General features: G+C 45.0%; 1 protein-coding gene across 1 annotated transcript; it reads left to right on the forward strand.

Annotated features, from left to right (window-relative positions):
* The first annotated feature begins 980 nt into the window (after positions 1–980).
* On the forward strand, positions 981–12,156 carry RSPH3 (radial spoke head 3). The gene is made up of 9 exons (XM_067294766.1): positions 981–1,148; positions 1,419–1,506; positions 2,672–2,813; positions 4,013–4,158; positions 4,738–4,941; positions 6,012–6,174; positions 7,314–7,400; positions 9,651–9,917; positions 11,705–12,156. The coding sequence occupies exons 1-9, from the start codon at positions 1,042–1,044 to the stop codon at positions 11,716–11,718; spliced, it is 1,218 nt and encodes a 405-aa protein (XP_067150867.1). The 5' UTR covers positions 981–1,041; the 3' UTR covers positions 11,719–12,156.
* Positions 12,157–18,481: the final 6,325 nt, after the last annotated feature.

Here is an 18,481-nt window from a genome sequence, read left to right on the forward strand (position 1 = left end):
GCTCTCCCAGGAGCTCCCCTGAAAGCCTCTCTATAGCGTCTACTCACTAACTCCGCACGGCCACCAGACCAATATGAAGCTGCCTCGTGCTCCTGCATGGAGTCACGTGCTCTCAAAGCAGCTCCCCTCTGGAGAGGCACTGCAGTGTAGGGGACTGATCTCAGGTGTTGATGCCCCTGTTATCTGAGAATGAGAATATGATTTGCCATGAAAAATGAAGGTCTGGTTCAAGAATTAGTGCTTTCCATGACCTTCCCTTGGTAAATTGGCTGTTTGCACCTGCCTTTGCCTGTGCCGGCTGGCTGAACTGGCAGGAGGTAGTAAGGGGAGTTCATGACCTAGTGCCATTGCCTGCTAACGGCGTACGGCCCTTCTTCAGGGTTGACCAACAAGCCTAAACAGAACACTCGACCTGAGGAGAAAAAGGTGAATAAAGGCTGTCGGCTTTGCCTACAGATGACTTTGCCTAACAAAGGTGGATTGCCCTGGGAGTAAGATCAATCTTAAATGTAGTCTGCATGTCATTCAGCGGGATAAGCTCTTATGTAACCCCCCTTCCCACCCCTGTCCCCTGGTATTTCAGCAAAACCCATTTACAGGCAGAACCATCACTCTTCGCTCAACACCCCAGTTCCTGGAGAACAGCAACCCCCTCCTCAAAGATCTCTCCGGATTTAGCTGTGCGGCTAGGAAAGAACAGGAACTTCTGAGCCCAGAGAAACCCAGGACAGAGGCGAGAAGGATTCGTCGTGGGCTACCCAAGCCGCGATGAGGCTGGAGGCAGCGCACGCCCACGAACACCCCCCGTCGCCTCGCGGCCCGCCGGGAAAATACCCCTAAGTCAACACCGGCTCCGGCCCGCTGGAGCCCGCGCGGCGCCAACGGCTGTCGCCCCACCCCGCCGGTTGCCGCAGGCGACCGTTGCCGCCCTCCTCTTCCCGCGGGGCGGGGCCGCTCGCGCCGCCCCCGGAGACCGTTGCCGGGCCCAGACGCCCCGCTCCAAACGCCGCTGGCGGTAGCCGACCTTCCGTCGCCTTCACCATGTTGCCCGTCCGCGGCCCCGCGGCGGCCCCCTACAGCTACTGCAGCCAGCCCCGCGCCCTGCCCGCCCGGCCGAAGTACCGAGTGCCGCCGGACGCCGCCGAGCAGTGAGTGCCGGCACCGGCTGGGCGGCCGGGCCGCCCCTCCCGCAGGCTGCGCGCCGCGGCCGGGCGGGCCGCCCCTGCCCGGCTCTGCCCTCACCTGCCGCCCCGCCGCGGCTCTGCCCGCCTGCCGGCGGCGGTGGGGCAGCAGGACCGTCCTTCTCTGCGTGACCGCGGGGCCCCTCCGGAGCCCTTTCAGCGTCATTGTCGCTTGTCGAGATGTTAATATTTAGTCTGCGGCTCTGTAACCACAACTGTCGGTTCTTGGTGTTGCAGAGAGAAGGAACCTGTTCGTTACGCAAACCTCATGTATGACAGGAGAGTGGTGCGCGGCAACACTTACGCCCTTCAGGTCATACCTGTGGTATGTTTTTTTATGTGGATTGTACTACAGTCTTCTTGAAAAGTAAGACGTAGGGCAGGAAAACAATTGCCGATTAATAACTTTAACTATTGATGCTGTAATTTTATAAAAAAATATTTCACGCAGTCACAGGTTCTCCACTTAAATTGTCATGCAATTGTTTCCCACTTTTGTTTAAAGGACTGACTTCCCCGTGAACTTTGCTGGGTTTAGGAGATTTTTTTTCTTTCTTCAAGTGATTTTTTTTCCCATTTCTTTGCTGTCATGATATTGAGCACAAGTCATCACTGCATCATCTGCTGCCGTATTTATTCACAGATGTCATCAGCGAGGATAGCAACTCTTGGGGAAATTAAGCTTTTGGGTGAACTTGAGCTTGCCCTACTGTAGAAGCAGAGCCATATAGATCATAAGGCCAGCTGTATGCAAAAGCTGCTCATGTGAGGCAAAGGCTTTTTGTTTCTCCTGACACAGTAAATGTTTTGGTGATATTTATTTTCAGAGAATATTTCTTGACAGATAAATTGGTCATATAAGAATTGAGAACAGTTCTGTATTTTAAAAAGCAACTTTGTGAGAATGTCATTGTGTTGTTCTGCAGTGGTTTCTTATTGTAAACTTCACATCTGTTTAAAAAAGTTCAAAAGTGATTTTCCTTTCAATCCACAAACACAGTATGGAATTTAAAAGTTACTCTGGGTTTCTTTTGCTTTATCCTTCTTCAGCAAGAAAGATTCTGTAATTTCAGTCTTGCAGACAACTTAGTTGAAAATATGAAAACTGGACTTAAATCCATCTGACATTTTAATGCTTCACCTAGAAATTCTCAACTCATTTGTGAGCAAGAACATGCTATTTTAATATACTTTGTCTTACAAGTAGAGTTCTGTATATAACACCTATTTCCAAATAACAATTGATTGCTTTTCGTGTGAGATCCTGTTATTATATGCCTGCAGGCAGTGTACTGTGATAGTTTCGTGCCCTACAGTCCTTATGGCAACTGACAGTTTAAACTCAGGACCCTGAAAAGTAATTCTGAAATAGTAGATTTGTGGGATTAAAAAAAACAGTCTTCATTTACCAGTAGGGATAAGTTAGTAACATTTCTACATATGAAGCTTATAGTGATTTTTTTTTTTCCCCCTCCCTATTCCCTGCCTAGAGTACCCAGCCAGATCCTCTTGAAATTCAAAGGCAGAGAGAAGCACGGAGAAGAGCACTGTCCAGAAAACGAGCAAAAGAGCAGATGCAGCCAAGGACACCTGAGCCTGTGGAAGGCAGAGAGCATGTTCATGTGCAAACAGGTAAAGGCTGAAGAGATTTAAATTTTGTCTGAAAACAAAAACATGCTGATCCATATTCACCTACTAAATTCATGATGCAGTTGGTAGCATCACATAGAATTAAGGTTCTCTTATCCTTTTGCTTATAACCTCTTATTGTTAGCTGCATTTAATATCAATAACCTTTGCTAATTAGGGTGAGATTTTTCCAGAGTTTTTTTTTCAATTTTAAGTATACATTCTTGAACACACGCCAAGACTTCTTCATTTACTCTTGCTTTTACCAGTATCATCAGAGATGTTTGGTATATACCTCAAACTAAGTTTTTTTATTATTATTATTGCATAGGGATGCAGTCATATTTAAGAATAAGACTATTATTAAAAATTACCAAAAACCTCCCTCTAATTTAGAATAGGAAACTAGCCCTCATATATTTATAGGAAAAGGATGAAATTTGGCAGTGAGATAATCATGAGGTGATTGTAAAGTTGTGCTGTGCCCCTCTGAAAATCACTTCAGACTGGACTGACTTATACACTGGGAAAACTGCTGTGGCACAGCTTCTACATCACTTCCCACCTTCACCATTGAAATACCATTGGACACAGAAGGAGGTTGCCTAGTGTGGAAGTTCTGATCTCTTCTATCTCTGATTCTGGTCTCTTCCCACTGACTAATGCTGGTGAACTTATATACTCCACAGCCGTTCTTTGCTGAGCCAGGCTATCTGTCCCTACAGTAGGAGACAGAGAGTTATTATTCAAATCAAGCACATACCACTGTAGATGTGCAGCTATCTCAAGGCCACTGTTTTGCCACATATGACAGAAAATACATGTTTTCAATGTAGCTGGTTAATAGAAATATAGTCAGTATCCCTTTTCACACTTTCCTTATCCTGTTTGACTTTACCACAAGCTGTTTATTCTGCTAGGTGGATTGTAATGGTCTAGACTCAGACTTTTGACACCTGAGTGAAATGTGCTTTCAGGAGCCATTTCCCAGAGGTGCAGGAGACGTTACAGAGAACATGGCATCAGAGGGCCTAGGAGGAAAACTGATGTATGTTTTAAGTTGAGTTTTATTTTTTTACTGTGTAGAAATCTTTTTACTGTACACTGTGAATATAATTTACCCTATACAGTCATCAGGAATAGTCATGAGTTTAACTAAACAGAAACCAGCCTACAACATTTGTCATGATTTTGCTTTCTAGAGCTATATTTGGAAGATATTAGTGACCGGGTAATAGAAGTTGATGTGGAGTGTCAGACAGATGCATTTCTGGACAGACCACCCACTCCCCTCTTCATACCAGCCAAAACTGGAAGAGATGTGGACACGCAAATAGAAGAAGGAGAGGTATGAGGCAAAGTCTGGGCCACAGGAACAGTCAGAAGATGTTTCCCATAGGAAACAAGTTTCCTATGCAAAATGGGGGCAGCAAGTACAGGGATTTCTACTGACAGCACATTTAAAAAAAAAAAAAAGTCTGTCTCCATAATCTGCTGCAGGTTATAACTGCAAAGTTAAGGTAGGTGCTTACTGTTCTGCTGTTTTCAGCTAAGAACTACCGTATTGAGAAATGTTCTCCCCTGTAGAAAGAGCCTCCAGGCCGAGAGGGGTTGGGAGGAGGGAGGTGAGCAGAAACCGGGTCCAGGGGAGTGCTCTGCCTCTCCCTGCCAGCCTCCAGAGTGTCTGCGAGGGGGGGTGTGGTGTTGCGGAGTCCATGCGAGAGGCCCAATCTCCTGCCGGCCCACTCATCATTTAGGCCCCAGCTGTGCTTGTGCTTCCTGCCGGAGCTGGCAAGGGGCCCCCACCTGCACAGCTCAGCACTGCCTTGAGCACAAGTGCTTTGCTCATCCTCCTTGCCTGCTGTGCTGTTAAGAGGGATTGTGATCAAGGGTCATTTGTCTCTCTTTCCCTGACTATCATGCTCAGTTGTTTGACTTTGACATTGAAGTGAAGCCGATGCTGGAAATATTGATTGGGAAGACTGTTGAGCAAGCTTTGCTGGAAGTCATGGAGGAAGAAGAGCTGGCCAACCTGTGGGCTCATCAGCGTGCGTATGGAGAACTGCGTAACACAGAGCTGGCCGAGGTACAGCGCCTGGAAGAGCAGGAGAGGCGATACAGTGAGGAGAAGGTAGGAGCGACTAAGAGCAAAATGGGCCCTTTGAATGCTTGTGGTAAGAGAGAAAACCGTTTCCAGCAGTGAAAGGCAGGCTGTGGAATAAGTCGGCTTTGCCCCAGAGGGTACTGTCAGGTTGGACACGCCTCCAAGCAGTGGGGTGCCGTCTGGCTGCCCGCTGCAGTTAGCTCTGCTGCAGCAGCAGGACGCTGGTGTGTTTCTTTGGAGCAGGTGTGCTCCAGGGACACCAGCTCAAGAGGCCAAAGCCAAGAGCATTTTCCTTCTGTACCCAGTGCCGCTGACAGCCAAGCAGTTAGCTTAGCCGTTTGCTTTACAAGAGCTGTTGAATGAATAGTCATAGTGCTCTAAAATAAAATGGGCACCTTCCTAGCCTAAAGGTTAGGAAGTACTGAATGCATGCAGTACTGAATGTGCACACATACCTCTCAAGATCTCCAAGTATTAAGGGATCTATATTAGTAGGACCCAGTAAATAATAAACAGAAAGAGCAACTCTCTATTATTTGCTATTCATCAGCCTTATATATGTGTGTTTTTAATGTTTTCTTGCACCCACCTCAGTTTTAATCTTTTCTTACACTGAATAGGATATAAAATTGGAACGGTGAAAAGTTCAGAAAATCCTGAACCAACCTCAGCTCACTTCAAAGCTAACCATCAGCTTTATCTGCAGTAACAAAGCATTGTGTCATGAGATCAGTGCATGCTAAGATAGCAGAGAAGGGTTTCATTTGGCCAGCTGCAAAACCATTACTTTACAGACTTTCCAAAACCAGAAAAGCGATACCGAAGGAATGTGTTTCCCTCTAGTCCCTGTAAATTTTGGCAATCCATAGATTGAATACAAGCCTGCTTTCAAATGTTCTTTCATATGAAGAGCTTTTTGCCAAAGTAGAGGCCACAAATACTGGCTGGAGGCCATAAATACTGGGTGATATCTATATTTACTCCCTTGATTATATCTTTGCTTTATGGGTTTTATGTTGTGATCATTCTTCAAAATCTAAATCAAAAGAGTAACAACTAAAGATCTGAAAGTTTTACATACAATATTCTCTTGCCAGGAACGTCGCAAACGCCAGCAGATGCAAGTGCTACAGAAACAGAAAGAAACGACAGAGAAAATTGCAGCTCGGGCATTTGCTCAGCGTTACTTGGCTGATCTCATTCCATCAGTCTTCAACAATCTTCGTGAGAGTGGGTATTTCTATGACCCTGTAGAGAGAGGTTTGTATTTATTTTTTTTTTAATATGTGAACTGAGTAATATAACAGGCAAAACAACCATAAAACACAGCTTACAATTCTATCACTTAGTACAATATAATAGACTTCATTTATTTAGTCATTTACATTTGTGGCTGAACAGAGTTTTCAAACTCAGATTGTTTTTAACAACAAACATTGGCCATCTGTACAAGTAAGTGCTATCTGACAGTTTCACTTGTAATGAGAAGAGCTGCTTTTGAATTGGTGTGAAATATATGGATGGATAGGATTGGTAGAACACAGAGAAAGAGATCCAAATTGTAGTAAATGTATTATGATAGGACAGGCAAAGAAGTCCCTTTTTTGTGTGTCAGTCTGAATCTTCATTAATGATTATCAAAGCAAGGGAGAAATTAGTCAGTTAGAATTAGAACTGGGCCCTGAAAATAATTTCTGAATTTTTACCTCAATGATTTCCAAGCTTTTAGAATCAACACCTTTTCTCATGGACTACCTTGCTGCTATGTCATCAAACATTTGACTGGCAAGTTTATAAATCCCAGTGCTTAATATGGGTCTACACACCACTTTCCAGGGCCCCACACTGCTGCCCAGACTACCGCCAGAAAACAGGTGCTCCCCCCAACATGAGTCATTGGGGCAAATGTAGAATCTGGGCGTATCTTGCAAATGGAGCAGAATGATTTGAGAAAACATAAGCAAGAACTCTTTGGTCAGAGGGACTGAACAGTTTTGGCAGACCAGAGGCCAGATGTCATTAGAAAGAAAAGCAAGAAATGTTATTCTCCTGGATTGCTCAGAAGAGTTATTTTCACCTAACTAGAACATGACTGTGCATCTCACTTGTGCCTGCCTTTTGAGGGTGGCAAACCCCTTTGAAAAGCACTGAAGTTGAGAGTACTCTGGCCCAGATCCATAAAGATGAGGAAGCTAAATAGAAGAGGGTGGAGCTAAGATGCCCAATATCTTCTGAGAGTTTTCATCTGGCTCTTACAAAGTGAGCATCTTCTAGCAATGGTGTTCATCCTTTAATGACTGCAGCAAATGAAAAACAGCTCCCAAGATCCTCCCCTCTCATTCATCCTTAATTTTAAAAAAATTACTTTTTCTTGCTTTCTTCCTGTCAAATTCTTACAGATATTGAGACAGAATTCCTTCCATGGCTGATGACAGAAGTGGAAGAAGCACTGGAGAAGAAGGTTCTGGGGAGGACAGTGCTTGACTGTAAGTTACAAAATCCTGGAATATAATCTGAACTGCTTGATATTCCTGTTTTTCCCTAGTCAAAACAAATATAACATTTACAAGGTCACTGTGGGCTAAGGCAACAGGTGTCATTTTAACAAGAACTTCAAGTGCCCACAGCTTTTTGTGTTTTTTCTCTTTTTTGTAAAACACTTTTAATGCTGGTAAATCACCACTGCATATACTTAGGTAACTAATTCTCGGCTGAAATAGTAGAAATGTCAGGCATGCTGCACTACTGTCTTTCAGGTGGTTGTATATTGTTTCTGAAATGTGCTGCTGGAGGATGCCACACATTTGGCAGAAGTAAAATGGTTAAAGGATGCAAATTGTTTTCTGTACTCTAGTAACTTTTATTCCTCATGTTACACAGCCAGCACTGCTGTGCTCTTTTCCATAGTGTTCCCTATTGTTCCCAATTGTGCCTGTGCCCTTGTTGTGGGAACAGAGAAGTTGATACTGTCTACAGCCACTTGTATACCACTTTGTATAAGCTACCTGAGCTATGGAGTAATATGTTCCTCCCAAATTAAAGGAGAAGCGGCTGTGTTTGGCTGAACGATCAGGTGACGGATACTTTCCCTCAGAACAAGGGCTTACCTCCTCAGCAGTCAATAATCATGTCCTTGCTTTGGAAATAGATGAAAACATCCGTGTCTACTTTCTTGTGGGCCAATTCAAGATAAGCATTTGGGTTCTTCTATTAGTCGGTCTTCAGAGGCTGTGATTGAAATACCTAAACAGTCTGAAATCCATCTAGTATAGAAGCTACAACATTATGATGAATGCATGTTCACCTTGGTGGTTCTAGATCAAAACACTTCTTACACTTGCATTAAATCTTCATTCCTCTGCTTTTCCTCTTGGTGTGATTTTTGTGTTGCAATTAGAATCACAGCTGTACTTGTGTATTTGTATCCTTTGTGTTTATTTTCCGTTTAACCAAGACGATGAATTTCCTGAATTAAGTTATAGTTTGGATAATTATAACTGATCTGTTAGGTATTTTATCCTATGCTTTATGTACTGATATGTATACTCAAGTATAACTTTTTAATGTAGCTCTTCTGGGGAGGGAGGGAGGAGGATTCTCTCTCTTTTTACTTAAACTGTTGTGTGCAACTACTGAATAAACAATCCAAGGAGAATGTTACTGTAGGATATACTGTTGATGAGAACATGCATAGTATTCATGTTAAATCTTTCCTTTTAATTTTTACAACCGGATACCCCTGTCTTGCACCACTTCCAAGATGCATGGAGCAACTGGAGCATGCAAATAACACTACATTGCCCCTGTTCTGCAGTTCACTCTCCATATTTCTTTGCTTATACCCAATCCCCCAGTGTTGAGTAAACACCATCTCTGCAACAGGAACTGCAATTTGCATTCTCCAACAGGTTTTGTAGAGGCAGATGCTGCCTTAGCTAGGTTGTTTGTGGCTGCTTCTCCCCTTACAGAAAAGCATAAAAAAAGTCTCAGAGGATCCATTTTTAACCTATTTGAATGTAGAAGCTATTTAAGCCTCACTGTCCAAAAGAGCCGTGAACTGCAGGTGAAAGCTTCACAGTCTAATGAGGCTATGTTTTTCCTCCCAGAGATGACCACTACTTCTTTTATATACAAAACTCAACCTGTGAATTATCAATGAAGCTTTTTTTCATCACCTCTGCATTGTCCCATTTTCTGTATTAAACCTTTTTTCATTCATTCTTGGCCTCTGTGTCATATGTAATATTTAATTGATGTATTTCAAAGTGATAGTTGAATTGTTGTTAATTGATTTGGAAGTGGTATAACATTTGAAAAAAGTTACAAAGGATGAACAGCAAAAATAAAGAACAGCTGCTTTTCAGAATGACAGAATCTTTTGGCGATGCCCATAGTTCCAGTATTTCCCACTGCCAAAAGTGTCATGCTGTGTGCATGTTCTTGTTCCTGGCAGGGTGACCTGCTCAAGCAGTGACCAAAGAACTGGGAGAGGAGAAGAACCAAACAATCCAGGTGAACCCCTTCAAATCTCTCCTTTCAGGTCAAACAGCTCAATTTGGTTGAAGCTATAGGCTACAACGAACAGGAAAGGTTTTGTTCCTTCATGTATTCTTTCATTTTTAGTGTTATTTCAGTTTGTTTTCTTGTTTGAGAGTTAATAGGTCAATAATACATAAAATCATTTCAAATTACAGCTTTTTCTTCATGTTTGTTAATGATGGCTTTCTCTGTTTCAGCCTTGATTTGTACAGTGGTTGGAAAACGCTTAGATGCCTTTAGTCATCAACTGTCTGGTCAGACAGAGGCATGTGCTGAAGAGCCCTCGTCAACAGACACAGCCCAACAGCCAGCTGGTCTGACAGAAGATGCCAGCCAACCAGCTGTACAGAAAGAAGTGACTGACCAACCTGTTGTTGAGGAACAATTTTTGCCTCACATCTCTCTTCAGTTAGAGGAATCAGATCAAGCAGAAATGGAGGATTTTGAAACTGAGGAACAAGAAGGTAAGTCATCAAGTCATCGGATAAATGAAGATGAATAGCTTAGCCAAAGGAAGAGATTAATTCCTGTCTATTTACAGGGGTTGTGCCCTAGCCATGCTAAAGGATGAACCTGAACAACAGTTGAGCCTTAAAGCGTGTTTTCCAAATGCTGACATTGCTGATTTCAGACTATACGAATTGAGAGAGATTATTAATGTAGTGAATTAGAGTGAAATTCTATCCCCTTCCACACAGTCCTTGCAAAGCTGGGTCCTTCACAGTTGAAAAATGATACTGTGCCATACCACATGCTAGAAGGATATGAGAAGGACATTAATAGCATCCTAATAACTGTTGCAAGTTCTTTGATCACATTTTCAGAACAGAGATTTCCTTATTTTGTCTATTTTGGAAGGTAACTATTTTGGCACTGTTTTTCTACTCATGTTAGTCTCTCCTCTCCTGACAAACTTGGCTGGGCATCTCAGCAGGCAAGGGACAAAAGGCCATTGTTCCCAAAGCTCTTGGAGTTCTCAGAGTTATGTGCCACTGGGAACTACTGTTGGTACCAAGTCCTCCTCATCCTCCTGACCCCACAGCACTGCTGAGGGAATCGAGCCACATGCTAAGTCCAGCCTCAGTTTTGCTTCAAATCCCCCTTTCCTGCTGAGCTGCTGGAGAGCTGCCGGGCACCACTGGCAAAAGGCACCCACACTACCACACGGACCTGGCTGTTTGTCGGCCAGCTTCCCCAGTGGAACAAACTCATGAAAGTACATCTGTGCCCCAGCGTGGCAACGTTGTTCCCTTTACTAGCTAAACCTGTGGGAAAAGTGCCACCTTGTGGCCTTCTGCCTTCTGCTACCTCCTCTCAGCGGTGCAGCGGTGTAGAGAGCAACTACCCGGTTAGTACCTGGTAGGCCAGGTCCAAGTCTGAAAGTGAGACTTCAGAAAGGACCTATGAAGAGACATGTAGCTGCTCCACATCTCATATTCTAAAAAGGGATGTCCAGATTTTCTCCTAGTCCACTTGTACATGTGACTTCAGAGGCATACCTGCCTTTCCTCATCCCAAGCTAGGACAGCTGATGATAACCAGTGCAGCTGCTGCTTATGTGGAAAAGCTCCCTTGGAAGGTGTTGTGTATTTACCTGTCTCTTTAGGTAGCAGAAAAGCAGAAGTAATGAAATGTCACTAACAACAAATCCGCTCAGTGGTTTGAGCCACAACATATTTGAATGTGTTAAACTGGATGCCTGTACTCAGGTAGTACAGACTGTAGATAAATTGACTCATGGATACTTTCTAAAAATTGAATATTCTTCTAAACTCCTCCTCTGCTTGCTAAGTTCTGAGTATTTCAACGTACTTTGCTTGGTTTTTCATTTATCATTGATTCCTCAAAGCATCCAGCAGTATATGTTGTATGCCTGAAATTGAGATAACCACTGCTCTGTAAATTTGTCTGTGAATTTCTAAGAAGAATTTATTTTTATGACACACAAGACTGAAAGTGAAGGTTTGAAGTGAAAATCTGGTTCAGACATTGAAGTCAGTGGGAGATTTTCCTCAATTTCAGTTGGACCAAGATTTTGCACTGTTTTTGTTCCCATGTTAGAGACTCCTGTCATGACTTCACATAAATCATTCTCATTCTGGCTAATTTTATCTAGATATAGATAAATAAAAAGGCACTGAGACATGGTTCATGAGAATTGTAAATGTTTCAGCTTCTTTCATGGAACAGTGTATGTCAGTTTTAAGAGTTCCTCATTACTGAACGGGGTTGTTTTCTCATATCTTTACAGCAGACATACCATAGCCTGGAGGACTGCCATGGAGCATTTCTGAAAAGATGCAAGCAAATAAATGCTGACTTGAATATTTGTTTTTTAAAATGTTACAAGGGGGGAAGTGGTCACCTGGAATATTTTCGTATTTGTCACTTTTGCTTTGTGTTTTATTGCTAGAAAATTTACTTAGTGTTGAATTACTCTCTTTAAATAGATTGTGGCATTACATAATGCAAAGTATATAAAATTATATTCTTAAATTATTGTAAAAAGAATTAATGAATTGCATGCACTGCATTTTTACTTCATTAGGGTTTATGAATACAGCCCAAGCCTGTAAATCACATTATAGTGTAATGGTTGTACTTTTGAGAAAAGAAAGTGTTGTTTTTAAATAGGGTTTTAATATAGTCTTTCTTTCCAGTCTGTGACCTGCAATAATCCATCCTAATCTTTCACAGAGTAAAAGTGGATAAAAAGAAAGCCTCCATGTTGTACTTCTTTGATGGAAACACTGTCTTTAATTCTGTATGTGTCTATAGGATTGGGGGCCTGAGCAAACACCTCACTCCCCAGAACTTCCATGAGTTGAGGGTCAAGTGTGCATCCTCCAGGAGGGTCTTGGCCAAAAAGCACCTGGCTTTATATTTCTGAAACCGTTTTTCTGTGACAACATAGCTCAGATTAGTGGAGGAGAGGAAGAGGAAAGTGAACATAACAAACACGGTAAACTTTATTCCTCCACTTTTTTCCCTAATAATAGCCACTGAACAGGAAACTCTATACCCACACACTTTGCATTGATGACCAAGCCTGTGGCAGTAAAAGTAAGGAAAAATTGCCAAAGAATAGTCTACTAACACGGAATGTTGAATTATGACTGCTAAGGAGCCTGGGAGTTTGGTTTTGAAAAGTTTTTGGTTTTCTTTTTTAACAGTGTTTAACCACAGTGGCAAAACCTGCTTTGCTTCAAATCCTACAGACCTGAGCATTCAGTTTAGTAAACCAATCTGCAGTAGTTTCTTCAAGAGCCCCTGGCTGCCTGGGAATGTCTCATGCTCTCTTCTGCTGCATGGGTGGTCTGATCTCCCATGAAACCTGTCCATTACTGCCAGAGGTCAGTGAAGACACCAGTCCTTAACACTCCTCTACTTTAAAGCCATTTTTCTGGGAGTTCTCAGCAGTGTTTCTTCCTCCAGACCAAATATTCAGGCTTATAGTCCTTTTAAGTTGCATCTCCCAGAACCACAGAGGCTGGGGAAGGAGAAATACTAGCTGATGGTGTTCTTCCCGAGGCAAAGTTGTTCCAGCTCTGTTCTCCATTGATTGTCCTTGTCCACCACTACATGTGATAGATTGGCCTGTAGTCGCAGAATCTCTGGTGTTTAGGATGTCCCTTCTGCTGCTCAGTCTGCACTATTCAGTGCAAAGTTTAAGTCCCTTTCTTCTAGATGTTTTCCACCTTCCACTTCCTGGTGTCTTTAGCCCTCAAAGACTTCAAAGGGTTTCACTTGACTGTCCCAGTGCAGAGCTCAGCAGCCAGCCCCGCTGGCAGGGACCTGGTGTCCTTGACCTCCTGTTTCCCCTTCACTGCGCTGTGGGTGATGTGAGGGGGCATGCAGAGTCCCTGTGGCCAGAGCCTATGCGCTGTGGAAGCTTCGGCGGGTTCAGCTGCCTGGGAGGAGCTGTACGGAGAGGTATACAGCAGCCCCGCAGCGACTCCGAGTTATGCTCATGGCCAAACTCTGTCTTGGCAGCCCCAACTAGTGGGAGAGATGGAAAGGGGGAAAGTTTTTTGTCCCTTCCCAAAGTGTTGTGGTGGGGAGCACCTGTTGCACTGGAGAGGCTGCCCGGGGAGGATACTCACCCACAGTCCCCTGCCCCTTTTCTTCCTGGCAGGCTGCTGCAGAGAGTTTTCTCTTTTCTTTTTTGTCTCACTCTTTTTGTTCTACCTTTCCACCAAAGTAACTTTCACTGCAAGAGCTGATGTATGCCACCAGCTGCAGACCCCAGAAATAAACTCTTGTGCATATGAACCTGTCTCAGCATCCTCTGCGCAACAAGTGAGCTCAGCTGCTGAGCTGGTTGTTGGTGTTATACTTTACACAGAGATCAATACCTGGAAACCACATGGACACAGGGAGGTTTTGAACAGCCACTTTGGATAAAAACTCACAAAGCTAGGGAGCCTCACGGTGCATGTGTGGTACTGTTTGGGGCTTTTTCTGACAGATACCCAGAGTCAGCATGACTTGAAGAGGACTCAGCTCCTGAAAGCAAGTAGCACTTAATTCCCCTGTGCTACAAGTGATCCTTTGGACGTAGCGCAATGCCTGAGTGAGCAAGTGCCCCGTTCTGATGGTGCTGGAAAAAGCGCCTGGAAGTGCCTGCCCTTCTGGGAGAGAGCAGCTCTGTTTTTACAATAGCGACCACGATCCTTGTGCATGTTCAGGCTCCTGCTGGTGGTGCTGTTGGGAGCCAAAGGATTTTGCTGAGGGCCGGGACAGGGTCTGTGCCACAAACAGAGCTGGGCTCTGGCTCTCTGCATCGCTGATCAGCACTTCACTTCCACAGCCACCAAGGGGTGAGTGTGTGTGTGTGTGTGTGTGTGTGTACACATGTGAGCATGTGCATGCATGTGTGTTTAAGTGTGTGTGTGTGCGTGCGTGCACACACACCCTCTCACTTGTGTGATGTTTGCTCTGTGAAGCTCTGTGGATGATATCACATGGCAGGGAAATGTCATCTGCTGATCCCTTGGCAGAGACCCCAGAGTGAATGAGTCTCCTGCATAACATGTGAGATCAGCTCTGCGTGTGTGTGTGTTTTCGCGCATGCGTGTGTGCAGCCCAGCAAGTCTCTATTTGGGAAGAGATTTAGCAACAGAAAACACCTGGTTCTTGGGCTGGGTCCCACGAAAGCTTTGTGCCTCAGAGAAATGATGCCTGCAGTGTTGATGGCCAGCAGAGTGCAGTGTTGGTGAAGAAACCCTGCATTTGGCTTCGTTTGTTCAGTCATTTGGTTGCTCTTGAGGGACTCTCCTACATTTTATCTTCAATCCTAGTGTTCGTGTCACCCCAGAGAGGCATTTCTGTTCATGTTAGCTAGCAAAGTGGGGGATACCTCAAGGACTATCTCCTGAGCTGCTGTGTGTACTTCAAGCACTGCAACTGCCACAATCTGCACACACCAAGTGGTTTCACAGTGACTGTTCAGGAGCTGTATCTTGAAGGGGTTGTATGCTCCAGAGAAGAGGTGTGTCTCTATCTTCGTCATGCCCCCAGCCCTGACTAGGGAGAGCTGCTTGCAAAAGCCTCCAGGCCCATGGTCTGGAGGACAGGGAGAGGCAGCAGGAGTCTTGGGAAGAAGCAGCGTGGCCTTTTGGACTTTAATCCTTAAAGTCACAGATTTCAAAGTCAGGAGGTGCCACTGTTATCTTCTGCATAGCACATCCCTGGAAAGAAAAGGTGCAATTATTCCACCCCCAGGGGCACTTCTGTAGAGCTGTCAGGCTTGGCTGTTTCCTGCCCAAGCCAGATGTCTGCTGTTTCAAAACTTTGCTACAAGTACATAACCTAACATATAGCCAAATGTTTGCTGAGAGCTCCCTACAGGTCTCCATGAGGAGAAAAAGTGCTTAAAGTAGGTGGCTACTTAGCAGGGCTTGGGGTACAAATGGTGTTGGGGTCAGTGCCTAGAGCTCCGCTCTTGGGAAAGAGGCCAGAAGTAAACTAAATGAGTTGAATGTAGTAATGTGCAAAAGAATGAGACCCCTTTCTACACAGTTAAAGATTAATGACTAGTACCTGATCTAGCAAGTTCAGAGCTGTGGCCCTCCAGCATTCAGCCCTCATGTACAGCACAGCTTTGGAAGTGCAGGCTAGGAGATCCTCCAGCCCTTAGTCAACTGAGTTTAACTCAGGATCTTACATCTTCCAGTCTGTGCTGTCTTTCATAGAGGGTTAAGAATGTGGGTGGACTTTCTACCTAGTTGCTGTTGTGTTCCCATGAGGGGTAATGCCCAAACCTTCACATACCTCTGCTTTCAGGAGCTGGTGTATTTTCTAGTCATGCCCACTCTGGATATCAGCCAGCAAAAGCCCAAAACAGCAGCATGTATGCACAGCGAGGCTTTCTATCTTTCTGTGCATTATCAACAGCAGCTGGTTACAGTCTCACTGTGTCCATGTGGTTTCCATCTATTGATTTCTGTGTAAAGAGCCAAAGCATTACACCAACAATCAGCTTAGCCCCATGTTTACTTCAGCATATACTTGAGAAGTGGTAAAGACACCAAGACTTGCTGCCTGTCCCTGATTCAGTTGGAAATCCTCGATACTGATACTCAGTACTGAGACTAATACTCATGGCTGGTTTGATGCTGACGGAAAACATGGGTTTCAAAGAGCTGGAAGAAAAATGGATAAAAAGAACACACCTGTGAAAGTGTTTTCTGGCTTGTTTATACGTGTGTGTTAAATACATACCTCACCTTATCCATCTTCAATGGGTACAGCTCTGGTAACCTATAGAAGCTGTATTGTTTTAAACAATAGCAGTATAAGGCTGTCTACAAAACCTTAGTGATTCCTGTCCCGCCCTCTCACAGGAGACATCTTTAGACCAGTATGACCGTCATCAGAAGTACCTGTGAAACTATTTCAGTGTGGTTTCTCATTATTAGGGTAACTCTACTGGTACAAAAGGGAAGCTAGGCTAGCTTAGGGCCCAGAGTATAGCTGTACACACTGTATTGCAGTATTATTGTAGTTATAAACTGCCTTATGTTTCCTCAGCCCACTTCCTTAGCGCCCCCCCTCCACGAACATTTGGTCCTCTCATCTTGCCCAGGCCTTAGATATTCACATCTGACAATATTAGCATACATCCACTGTCACTGACAATTTAAGCTAATATATTAGACAGTGGCCTGGAGTAGCCATGGTAGCATAGACACATATCCTGTGCTGCTGACTGCCATGGGGTTCATAATTTCTGGCAAAAAGTCTGGCTGAGAAGCTAGTAAAATAATGCCTGAAACTACCCCAGAAAGATTGCTTCCACCTGTCAGAGTCCTAGCTGGAGAGAATATATACTGTAAAAAATGATCTAACAATGAAATTTGACTCAATAGGAATCATAATTGAATCATGCTTTGAAAATTGAAAGTATATCCACTTTAAAAATAACTTTTTAAAGATGGTCATGTTAGAAAGTACTCATATAGAATATGACAGGTTACAGAGTACATCTAAAAGATTGCTTAATATGCAACTACTAACAGGCCAAACACTGCAATTTTAACTACTGAATCAAATACATTTGCTTCAAAAACAGTTGACATAATACTCAAGGTATTTAAAGTTCCCTGAAATGCCACACATTGAATCAGAGAATCATAGAAAAATCTAGATTGAAAGGGACTTCTGGAAACCATCTGGTCCAACCTTCTGTTGAAAGCAGGGCCTTAGACTAGGTTATCCAGAGCCCTGTCAAGCCAAGTTGTGAATATTTCCATAGAGGGAGATTCCACCCATTCCCTGGGCAGCTTATTCCTGTGTTTGTTTTCACAGTGAAGAATTTTTTTCTTAGTCTCAAGCAACAGCACGGGCTGGGGTGTGACTGGCTGAGGTGCGGCAATGCTGAAATTGCCCCGGTGCTCGCGGTGGCCAGCACGCTCAGCAGCGCACCCCTGCACCCAGGAGAGCAAGCTGCTGCTGGCACTACATCAGCAGGGGTACGGCCAACAGATCGAGGGGGGCCATGGCTCTGCTCTGCTTGCTGGGGCCCCACTGGGAGGACGGTGCCCAGGTTCAGTCCTTCCCAGTTGAAGAGAGAGACACTGAAAAATTGGAGAAGGACGCAAAGATGACAGCAGTTGGAGAACATGGTGTATGGAGAAAGGTTGATGGAATTTGGTTTGTCCTGCCCAGAGAAGAGAAGGCGGGGGGGGGGGTGTCTAATCACAGTCTCCCCATACGTAAGCTGTAATTACAGACGAAGTGGGGTACCCTCTTTGCAGGGATGCACAGGGACAGGACAAGCGGCAACAGGCACAAGTCCCTTCAGGGGAAACTCCACCTGGATATGTGCATACACTTACTCTGGTCAGTGAATATGTAATTACGCCCCTCAGTTTGCCAATGTCCAAATCTGTAACAAAGACCTAACATAAGGAAGCAGAATAGGTATGTGTTCAGGAAATTTTTAATGCTGTAAGGTACCTTCCTTTAGAGTCATTAACTATCACCAGTGAAAGTGAGGGCATTTCTGCAGATCCTCAGAAGTAACGACAGCTCTCTATTATCACAACTACAATTTTGGCGGTCATGGAGACGTGAATTTTCGACTTCCTTTTCAAAGCTTCCAGGCACCAGAGCTGCGAGGAGAGGCTCCAGCACCAGAGGCAGAGCTAAAGCTCGGCATTACCCGCCTGTCCAAACCGCGCGAGCTTCCCCGGCGAGTCGCGCGTGTCGGTGGGGAGGCGGCAGCGCAGCCCGCCGGCGGCCGCGCCAGGCTCCGCGCACCGCCGCGCTGGCGGGCGGAGGGCGCTGCTGGCGGCGGCGGCGGCTGCGGATCCGCCTCGGCCCGTCCGGTGCCGCTGCAGCCCCGCGGGAGAGCTGTCCCCGCCCCGCCGCTCCCCGCGCAGCCCCGAGCCCGCTGCGCGCCGCCGCTCGCCTGTGCGCGCTGCCCCGCGGAGCCGCCGCCGCCGCCGCGACCGCGCCCGAGGCCGGGAGGGGAGGGGAGGGGACGCGTCGCCCCGGGGCCGGCACCGCCGCGGCGACGGGAAGA

This window comes from Apteryx mantelli, chromosome 3, assembly GCF_036417845.1.
Source record: "Apteryx mantelli isolate bAptMan1 chromosome 3, bAptMan1.hap1, whole genome shotgun sequence".
NCBI classification, from domain to species: domain Eukaryota; kingdom Metazoa; phylum Chordata; class Aves; order Apterygiformes; family Apterygidae; genus Apteryx; species Apteryx mantelli.